The sequence below is a fragment of the Triticum aestivum genome, chromosome 4D, assembly GCF_018294505.1.
Source record: "Triticum aestivum cultivar Chinese Spring chromosome 4D, IWGSC CS RefSeq v2.1, whole genome shotgun sequence".
Classification (NCBI taxonomy): domain Eukaryota; kingdom Viridiplantae; phylum Streptophyta; class Magnoliopsida; order Poales; family Poaceae; genus Triticum; species Triticum aestivum.
In genome coordinates this window covers 483,601,064-483,612,340 of record NC_057805.1, presented here as the reverse complement: position 1 = coordinate 483,612,340, position 11,277 = coordinate 483,601,064, and the positions used below count along the sequence as shown (strand labels likewise).

At 50.3% G+C, this 11,277-nt stretch overlaps 1 protein-coding gene across 1 annotated transcript; it reads left to right on the top strand.

Annotated features, from left to right (window-relative positions):
- Nucleotides 1-1,000: 1,000 nt before the first annotated feature.
- LOC123098853 (uncharacterized protein At4g15970) lies at nucleotides 1,001-3,548 on the top strand. The gene is made up of 3 exons (XM_044520933.1): nucleotides 1,001-1,323; nucleotides 2,182-3,032; nucleotides 3,185-3,548. Exons 1-3 carry the CDS (start codon nucleotides 1,087-1,089, stop codon nucleotides 3,204-3,206), a joined length of 1,110 nt encoding a protein of 369 aa, XP_044376868.1. The 5' UTR covers nucleotides 1,001-1,086; the 3' UTR covers nucleotides 3,207-3,548.
- The last annotated feature ends 7,729 nt before the right edge of the window (nucleotides 3,549-11,277 follow it).

Here is an 11,277-nt window from a genome sequence, read left to right as displayed (position 1 = left end):
CTATAATAGGCCCAAAAAGGTGGTTGGAGCAAATTTTGCAACACCCCAAACTAGATTTTTACAACATCAAAGACCTCCAACTCCAATTGATGCCCTAAAATAGGGTACTAGTGTTGACCGAAAATGCCTAGGATGGCCTCCTTGAGGCATGGCGGCAGCTCGTCGGAGCGGAGACGGTCGCCATGCCGGTGCTGAAATGCCTAGGATGGCCTCCTTGACACATGCCAACAGCTCGTTGGAGCGGAGAAGGTCGCGATGCCGGTGCTGAAATGCCTCCCTAACGCCTGTTGATCGAGTGTCGGCCGAAAATTATGGCAACTTTGCACGCCGGCGAGACCGACGAAAGTAGCGGCCGCTCGACTCGATCGCGGCGGTGGTGCGACTCCTCATGAAGCTCCGACGGCCACTAGTCCAGCTACAGACGACGGCGCCGAGCTGTAGGGGCCATCACGGGCTGCGGTGCTCCGGCCGTCAGTCGCATCAGTTGAAACACACCATAGCGGCGGGTCCCAGATCGACCGTCGGCGAGACTTTGGCAATCATCCGAAGTGACGGGGTAGTGCGGGGGGTCGCGCGGAGTTGGGGGAGAGCGGATGAGCGGCGGGGGCTTCGCGGCGGAAATCGCAGCCGACGGTACTCACGTGGACGGTTGGCGGCGCGCGTGTTGCAACTTTGTTTTACTCCACTAGCCCAAGTGTTATATATTTGCAACACTTTTGGTGCCCCAAATTGGTGGTGGTGTATATTTGGAGTAGTTTTTTTTACAGATATATCGGGCACCTATTGCAGCACTATTTTGGCTCCAAAAAGTGGTCCTGCCTTGTGGAGACGCTCTTAGAAATAGGCACTTAATCGATCCATGGGTTCTTCCCGGTGAACATCAGTAATAATACGCCGAAACGTGAAGGACTCGTCTGCTAAACCCAGCACGGTCACGCGGCCGGCGCGACGGGGAGATATCGATCGCTCGCCTTCCCGATATAAACCAGCGACCCCTCTCGGCGCACCGATCCGACGGCCTCCGCGTCCGGATTGGCAACGTTACAATTAATCACCGGGTCCTAAATCTCCGGTGCGCGCGGGTGCATGGCCGCGCCGCTGGGGCCGCGCGCCAATGAGGGCGGCGGCTGGCCGGAGCAGGGCGGCGCCGGGCCGGGGGCGAGGCGGCTGGCCACGGCGCTGCTGTTCCTGGCGGCCGTCGCGCTGCCGTGCCTCGTGCTGTACCGCGCCGTGGCGCCCGGCGGGGTGCTCGTCCAGCCCGCCGCCCGCCTGCCGTGGCTGCAGGCCGGCGCGCCGCCGCACGACGACGACGACGTCGACCTGGTACGTACGCGCGCGCATTACGCAAAGCTCGGGCCTTCCTCGTTGAATAGTCAATCAGTCGTAGTACGCCAGAGAGGAGAGCCTCTCGACGCCATGCAAAGAGTCCAGAGTTCTTGGTCAAAACTGTTTTTTTCCAAGTAAATACAAATTCAGTTTTGTTGCTTCTTGCGCATGACCACCAGAAAAGCAGGGAGCCCGGTTCTTTAGGACCATGTAATTAACTCTCCACGTCGCTTAGAATTCATCCCCACCACTAGCTAGAGTTAATTCTGAAAATAATTGTAGCGGTACTGGTTGATCGTTCATGCAAACCTCGTTCCGTTTTACTGCATGGTCCGCAATAAGTTGAGGAAACCTGCTACTCTCTACCATGGTTAATTGTTTATTATGCAAATAATACTGAGAACCATAATATTCAGATTAGCAAATTAATCGACATTTTAGCCACGGTCAAGTTACTACTACTACTCGGAAGTTGCAACCGCAGTTGCGAAGTGCAACAATTTTTTCTCAAAATCGGGCAATGATTTAGTTTGTTTCTATATTTGTGACTCATGCAATTCTGCATGAATTTAACTAGCCGGAAACTAGAAAGAGTACTCATGCAATTCTGCATGAATTTAACCGAGAGAGTAGTAATAAGTAGTACAATGATGTTTAGGTAGACCACGACATTGTCACAGTACTACATTGTGGAACGAAAACCGGAGGCTCATGCCGCATGCCAAGCTCTGTTCATGTTCTCCACGCTTGCGAGTCATACCAGCAATGAACCTACCGCTGTTATATACTTGCATAAATAAAAGAAACAATGTACGACCTGATTTGATGTGCGCGCGCGTACGTACGTGCATGCAGGAGAGCGACAGCGAGGACGTGAGGCTGGAGCGGGTGCTCCGGGCGGCGGCCATGGCCAACGACACGGTGATCCTGACGACGCTCAACTCGGCGTGGGCGGAGCCGGGGTCCATGGTGGACGTGTTCCTGGAGAGCTTCCGGGTGGGCGAGCACACCCGGGAGCTGCTCGACCACCTCGTCATCGTCTCGCTCGACCTCGCCGCGCACCGCCGCTGCAAGCAGATCCACCCGCACTGCCTGGCGGTGGCCACGGAGGGCGTCGACTTCTCGGGGCAGAAGAACTTCATGACGGACGGGTACCTGCGGATGATGTGGCGCCGGATCGACTTCCTCCGCCAGGTCCTGGAGAAGGGCTACAGCTTCATCTTCACCGACACGGACATCGTGTGGCTGCGCAGCCCGCTGCCGCGCCTCTACGCCGAGGGGGACTTCCAGATCGCCTGCGACCACTTCACCGGCGACCCCGACGACGTCCTCGGCAACGCGCCCAACGGCGGCTTCGCCTACGCGCGCGCCAACACCGAGACCGTCGAGCTCTACCGCTACTGGTACGCCGCCAGGGAGCGCCACCCGGGCCTGCACGACCAGGACGTGCTCAACCTCATCAAGGCCGACCGCTACCTCGCCGAGGTTGGGGTCAGGATCAGGTTCCTCAGCACCGAATTCTTCGGGGGCCTCTGCGAGCCCAGCCGCAACCTCAGCGCAGTCTGCACCATGCACGCCAACTGCTGCGTCGGCCTCCGCCGCAAGATCGCCGACCTCACCCTCATCCTCCACGACTGGAGGAGCTTCATGTCGCTCAGGGGCCCCGACAAGCGCTCCGCCTCATGGAGCGTGCCACGGAACTGCAGGTAGCTAACATTCTTACTTGCAGAGATCGATGTTCTCTTCATCTGCGCTGATTGATATGTTCATACATGCATGTGAATCATCGCATTGTTATTAGAGATTTTTTATTCGTCTGATATGTTCGTTCATACATGTGATGGCCACGGAACTGCAGCCTGGATAAAGTGGAGGAGTAGCACAGCCTGAGGAGGATCATTTGTTACAGAATTAAGGTCAAGTCCACTAGACACCGGATTCGTACGCGTTTAGCAAGTGATTAGCTTCTGACCGAGGAGACATGGAGGCGTGTAAAGATTGTGTTCTGACAACATCTACATCGATCGGTGCTAGCTTGTTTGCACCGTAGCCCATATATTCACATATACTTACTCACTAGTAGATGGCAGTTGCCAACCTAGTGACCCTGCTAATCGAAAGAAGCTAGTACTTATGAAAATAGTTTCATGAAATAACATCACATTTGTATGATTCGTTTGGTATTAAGCGTGTGAAAGAGCTCTAATGAAAGAAATTAAGGACGAATAGCATTTATACAAACAATATTCACTAAAGTGGGTTATGGTACAGAAATCAGGCCTACCAGGATAGGGGCCATGGCTTCTGTTAGCCCATCCATCTCGGGTTGTCACGTAGGAATTGTGGCCTGCGATTAATATGAAAAGTATGAACAGAAAATTCAGACACCATCAACGGGACTTCTTTTGGATTGGTTTGAATTGCTTACCACATATGTCACGTGGTACCCTCAACGGGACTTCACTAGGGCAAAAACAGAGAAGGCCAGGAAGGAATCAAGAGAGCTCGGCCAATGAAATTAGATAGATTTGTTTTTTTCAGGCAAATGAAATTAGATAGATTTTTTTTTAGGTGTTCGAAATTAGATAGATGGGTTCAGACAAGCGCCTGTTATAGTAGACTTTGCAAACGGAGGCCTATCAGGATAGGGGCCATGGCTTCTGTTGGTCCATCCATCTCCGGTTGTCACGAAGGAATTGTGGCCTGCGATTAATATGAAAATAATGAACAGAAAATTCAGACATCATCAACGGGACTTCACCAAGGCAAAAATAGAGAAGGCCAGGAAGGAATCAAGAGAGCTCGGCCAGTGAAATTAGATAGATTTGTTTTTTTAGGCAAATGAAATTAGATAGATTTTTTTTTGAGGGGTTCGAAATTAGATAGATGGGTTCAGACAAGCGCCTGTTATAGTAGACTTTGCAAACGGGAGCCGCAGTAACCAACCGGCTACACACATCTGATGTGATTATTTACATCTTCTTTGTTCTTCTTCTTCTCTTTTTTTTGAACAGTTTTGCTCTGTTTTTTTCCTTTTCCTTTTCCTTTTGTTTCCTTTTGATAAATGCACAAACTTTTATCAGTTTGTGATGTTTTTTCCAAAAGGGATGAACTTTTTTTTCAGATTCATTGACTGTTTTTCAAAATCGATGGACTTTTTCAAATTGGCGAAGCTTTTTTAAACCAAAGATCTTTTTTTACAAAATTGTTGAAATCTTTTCAAAATCAATGAACTCTTTGAAAAATTCATGAACTTTAAAAAAAAACGATGACATTTTTTAAAAGTGATGTTTTTTTTTCAAAATTGACGAACGTTTTTTCAAAATCGATAATTTTAAAAAATCAATGGACCTTTTTTTTCAAAATCTATAAACTTTTTAAAAAAAATTGATGATTGTTTTTTCAAATTTGTGAAATTTTCTTCAAAACCGATGAACTTCTTCTCCACAAAATCGAAGGACTATTTTCTAACTTGTAAGCATTTTTCAAACCCGTGAACATTTTTTTTATTTCACCAAATGTTGAAATACTAAAAAAACTGATGTGTTTTTTCTTCTTGGACCAAATGATCTTTCCATAGAACGAATGGAAAAAAATGTGATGTGCAGATGATCCTGTCGTACGAGTGAGCGACGGTCCATGTGCACGCCCCTGTGCACTGCATCAACAAATGGGCGCTTAACTCGCCCAATAGGAACACCCCAGCCGGTAATTGCATAGGAGCACCTTAGGTGCTCCCCCCCTCACATCCGAGCCGCATAGATGCATCGTGATTACTAACAGCAGATGTATACCTCTTGTATTCAATTACGTATCTAATATTACCGTTGGATATGCATGCATCGTATTGGGGCGTATTCATGGACACTAAATGGGCCGCTCATGTACAAGGGCCCGCTAGCACCACGCTACCTGTACCGAATTAATGGGCCGGCTGGTCACACCTCCTCACGGGTAGAAATATCTATCTCCTTTGCTGTTTCTCTTCTCCACCAACAGAAGAAACCCTCGCCGCTCACAATTCCCTCTTTTTCGATCTGGACTGCTGTTCTCTTCTGGATCCGCCGCCATGTGCTCCTCTGCATCCTCAGTTCTTGCACGCGCCAGCAACGAAGAGGCCCCGCTCCCTCTGATCCGTTGCACGTACTGCAGCAATGGAGAGGTTCAGTGGTGGGTCTCTCGCACCAAGAATAACCCTGGCAAGCATTTTTTACAAGTGCGAGCATCACTGGCTATGTACATCACCCCTTTTTTGTTCTCGCTATTCTGATTCAGTCTTTTGTCTTGTCTAAGTTGTTCTATCTTGTACTGCATACTGGATCTAGACTGAAAATTGCAAATTTTGAAAATGGGAGCCCGTCGACATCGAAGCCCTTCGAGCTAAATGGCCCAGGCTGTTCTTGTCCTCGGTCAACTCACCCAAGAACAACCACTCAGCCATCAACCTCCTCCTCCTGATGGGCATCATCAACCTGGCCGCTGTGATGTACCTCTGCTCCAAGATCAATTGACGCATGCAGCCAATTAGGGATTGAATCAGCAATCCCATTGGATGAAGCCAATAGATCGATCCAGGAAGATTAGTTATCACAAGTTCGTACAACGCTCAAGTTTTTCTTATACTAAATGATCTAACACTTTTAGAAACAATTTTTATTGTCTTTTTGCACCGATGACAACTTACTTCAAGGATCTCAGTCAATCCTTAGGTAGGTATGGTGGACTCTTGAAAATAAGATTTGGATTTAAGAGTTTTTGGATGCACAAGTAGTATCTCTACTTGGTGCGGAATTTTTGGCTAGCAAAGATGGGGGCAAGCACCACATGTTGAAGGATCTATGACAATATAACTTCTATGTGAATATGAACAAACATAAATCATTACGTTGTCTTCTTTGTCCAACGTCAACAATTTTGGCATATAATATTTTGATGGGGGCTCACAATCACAAAAGATTTTCAAGATAGTGTATTTGCATGTGAAAGTTCTCTTCCTTATACTAATTATTCGTGAATTGCTTGTATGACCAATGTTGTGATTGTCAAGCCTCAAAAGATTTCACTTTGTAAACCCAATGTGAAGCTACCACTAGTCATGATATATGATTTCAACTTAATGACATTCAATTTATTCAACAAGTTACTCATAAGATATAAATGAAGCACAAGAGCAAATGACAAGCTACTCCGAAAAGATATAAGTGAAGATCATCAGCATAATATTTCTCAAATTAATTTAAGTGAAGAAAGAGAGAATTTCTTCAAAAATACTAAAGCACGCCGTGCTCAAAATGATATAAGTGAAGCACTATAGCAATTCCATAGAAAAGAACTTCATTGACGGGATATGCATGCCGCTTACCTAGCCTCCCTTGCAACTATTTAAGGACTCTATTTTATTTAAAAAATTCCAGATCTAAGTACTTTATTAAAACAGCAAGCAAAACAAAATAAAATGGCATTCCAAGGATAGCACAACTCATGTGAAGAAGCAAAAACTTAGGCTCAACCGATACTAACCGATAATTGTTGTTGAAGAAAGGTTGGATGCCTACTGGGGCATCCCCAAGCTTAGATGCTTGAGACTTCTTGAAATATTATCTTGGGATGCCCAGGCATCCCCAATCTTGAGCTTTTGCGTCTCCTTAATTCCTCTCATATCATGGTTTCCCTAAATCTTAAAAGCTTCATCCACACAAAACTTAATTAGAACTCGTGAGATAAATTAGTATAAACCAATGCAAAAACTTTATCATTCTCTACTGTAGCAAATCACTAAAATTATTATTCAACATTGCATACTAAATGCCTCTGCATATTTAATACTCCTATCCTCAAATAGAATCATTAAACAAGCAAAACATATGCAAACAATGCAAACATAACAGCGATCTGCCAAAACAGTACAGTATGTAAAGAATGCAATATTCATCATACTTCCCTAACTCCAACAATTATGAAAAAATTACCACACTTTAGAAAATTTGTCAGAGCTTATTTTGCAAAAAGTTTCAGCATTTTATCACATTCTGACTTTTCTAGGGAATTTTTGCAATAGTGGTAAACTTTCTGTTTTCAAACAGCAACATGTAGGCTTACAAAATAAGCATGGCAAAGGCTATACTCCGACGCGGACTGGGCTGGCTGCCCCGACACCCGTCGGTCCACCTTTGGCTACTGCATTTACCTCGGTCCTTCACCCGTCTCGTGGTCGTCCAAGCGACAACCTACGGTTTCGCGCTCTAGCGCGGAGGCTGAGTACCGAGCTGTGGCTAACGTTGTTGCCGAGTGCACCTGGCTACGACAGTTACTTCAGGAGCTGCATCACGATGTCTCCCAGGCTATGGTTGTCTACTGCGACAACGTCTCTGCGGTGTACCTTTCCGCAACCCCGTTCATCATCGCCGGACTAAGCACATTGAGCTGGACATTCACTTTGTGCGCGAGCAGGTCCATCGTCCACTCCGGTGACCCAATTCCTCGCGCATCAATGCATCATCCTCTCCTCTCATCCCTCAACGCCAATTGTTGCAGGGAGCACAAAGACCACATCTTTTTCATCCTCCTCTCCTCTCTAAGCTCTCTCTCTCTCTCCTCCTTAATTACCTCGCCGCCGGCACCTCGCCTCACCTTTGGCAAGGAAATATCCTCTCTCTTCTGCGGCCGGCCGGGCGAGATCCCAAATAATAGGTCTGGTCCGGTCCGGTCGTCCGCAAAACTGCAAGACCTTGTGCGTCGCCGCCGCCGGAGACGATTTCTCCGATGCCTTTACTTTTCTTGGTATCCCACGCAAAATCCATGCATCCATGCCCAGTGCCTGCATCGTCTTCACAAATGTTTCAATCTATTCATCCTGTCTATCGCCGACTCCGAAATGAACGGCCACAACAAGGAGAGCATATATATGGCAGCTAGTCTAGCCAGGAGGAAGGGGACAAGACATACCTACTTTCTTGTTGGGGATTGATGCAAGGAATCAGTCACAAAGAATGTGAGCAGCGCAGACACCACTAACGCCATGGCACCTGCCAGCATCGTCACCCAGCTGCATACGCTCTTGCATCGCCCTCTCCCTCCCCCTCGCCCAAATCCCAAGTCTTAAGTCGCACGCACACCCCGCACGCGGGTGAATCATCACTTGTACTATATACAATCGTCATGGTGGAGAGAAGGGAGGAGGGCATCTGGTCCATGGCTGGCATGCACCGGATCAGTGAGGTGGCGCAATCCAGACCCTTGATGGTTGGCTACACATTACAAAGTCACCAAATGTTGAAATACTAAAAAAACTGATATGTTTCTAACTTGTAAGCTTTTTTCAAACCCGCGAACATTTTTTTATTTCACCAAATGTTGAAATACTAAGAAAACTAATATGTTTTTTTCTTCATGGACCAAATGATCTTTCCATAGAACGAATGGAAAAAAAGGTGATCTGCAGACGATCCTGTCGTACGAGTGAGCGAGCGATGGTCGCGGCGAGTCATGGGGCCGGTCCATGCTCACACCCCTGTGCATTGCATCAACAAAGGGGGATGATACGCGCCGGCACGCCGGCCCAAACTTTGGGCCGGTCGCACCCCAGCCATACGATGCGAGCTGCGGGGCCGTTAGATTTCGGCCGACGCCCAGCTCACCCCGCGCCCTTGCCCTTCCTCTTGCTCGTGCCCGTTGACCAAATACAGATGGTCCCCCGCCGCGACGCCGCTCCTCGCCGGAGGCAGCGCCACTCCTCCTCGGCCGAATTAGTTGCTGCACCGCCAACCCCAGCACCAAAAAGGACTCGTCTCTTGCTCGCGCGGTCACCCATGCCACCTGCACTCATCCCTCGGCCGCCACATGACATTGACGCCTACAGCTCGCCCGTCGGCCGGTTCCAGCTCTAGTTGCCATGGTTGCAACATCCCTGAGGCACCGCCGGCGCCTCCGCTCGTCACCGTCGTTCAGTTTGAACCACCTTGTCCTCGGCAAAAACACAAACTTCATTAGTTTGCGAGTAGTAGCAAAATCACATGCTGGTTGCAGCAAAAAAAATCATCGAATCCAGCAAAAAGAACCACCATCGCCTCGACCACTGCAAAAATTCTCGTGTATCTTCCCAGCAAAAATTCTTATGGGTTCCAGCATTTTTTTGCCGGTTCCAGCAAAACACATCTCGACGTCGTCCCGTTGCATCACCGAGCGATAGAGGTTGCAACCTTTTCTCCGTTCGCTTCCAGCAAAAAAACTATATGGTAGTAGCACCGTACCTCGACGCCTTCACCCCGGCAGCTGCTGGTTGCAGCAAAAAAAGGAGATGGTTCCAGCATCTCCAGGATCCGGTTCCAGCAAAAAAACTCTTTGGTAGTAGCACCGTACGCCGCCTTCTTCACCCCCTGGCGGTTGCTAATTGCAGCAAAAATGGACGATGGTTCCAGCTCCAGAGAACACCGCTTCTAGCATATTGTGTGGCCGGTTGTAGCATTCCGGTCAGTGAGGTCCTGGCCTTGCCGGTTCAAGCTCATCGCTTGAATGGCTCCAGCACCACCACTGTCGTCCGGGATGCAACTCCCACGAAAGGAAATCGGAAGATAGCCATGGCGGCTAGCGCGTTCGGCTGCGGCGACCATGGAGAGGAGCGCTCGAAGCTAGCCATGGCGTTCGCTCGCAACGGCCGCAAGGTTGCTTGCAGCGGCCAGGGCGCGTCGCGTGCCAGCTTTTTGTGCCCCTCCTCGTCTTATTTTGCTGCAGGGAAGAAGGAAGGGGATGGGCAGAGGAGGAGATGGAAGGGAGAGAAGAAACATGGCGCTGGGAGGGGAGTGGCTGAAGGTACGGGATGAAGTGCGTCGGGAAAAGATAAGGCATGAAGGGGCGATCTGCCTGGGTCCACCAAATACACGCGTCTCGCGCGGGGGCATGATTGCGTGGGCGCACAACACCAGCGTGGCATCGCGTCCGGCGGAAAATTTGTGATTGTATTGGATACATAGGATAGACTAAGAAAGTATTCTGGCTTGTCTTGTACTTCAAGTAGATCATGTACTTCTATATATATGCCCACGAGGCTCAAGCAATACAACGAACTATTCCATCAATCCTCTCTCTCCCTTCTAACATGGTATCTATCGCAAGTCGATCCTAAACCCTAGCCGCCATCGCTTCTGCACCAGTGCGCCGCCCCCGGGGCGGTCGACCTCCATGACCGCCGCCGGGGGCCGCGCCGCCCGTACCTAGGGTTCGTCCGCCGGTCGTGTTAACCGGCTGCCCTAGAGAGTCTTTTCCCCGAGCCTTGCTCCGGGGTTTTCTCTCTCCCGCCGGTCATCTTGATCGTGTGGTTTCTTTTTAGTTTTCCGATCTATTCTTGATCGGTTTGCGCCGCCGTCGACCCCGAGCGCCTCTACTCCGACCCCGGCGCGACCGCCGGCCTCTCCTCTGACCCGGCGGCCACGCGCGCCGAGGCGGCCCGTCAGGGCCAGCCGCCGTCCGCGCGTCGGTCCGCCCGTCGCCCTGCGCCGGCCGTCACCGCCCTGCTCCGAACGGGACACCTGCATCGCCCCGACCCGGCGGCCTCGCGCCATGCGACGGCCAATCATAGTCGTCGCTCGCGCGCCGGCCCGCCCATCGATCCACATCACCCGCCTCCGCCGCGTCTGCATGGCGGCCCGGCGGTCTACCTCGCCGGCCTCGGCCTCGGCTGCGTCTGGCTCATCGGCTGCTTCAACTCGGGCACCGCTCCTCCGTTGGTCGCTCGGGCCTCGCTGCCCGGGCGGCGGCGTTGCTTTGGCAGCCCGGGTGCCGGTGCTGACAAGCTCGTCCGCATGACGTCTCACGCCGTCTGTTGTCGCCGGCTTCATCTCGGACTCTGCCGCCACAACGCCTCCACCGAGCGGCGTGCCCGACCTCGCGTGCGATCGGCTTGATCACCCGCTCGCCGCAGCGATCCGCCCTGGCCCGTCGGTTACGCGCGCCTCC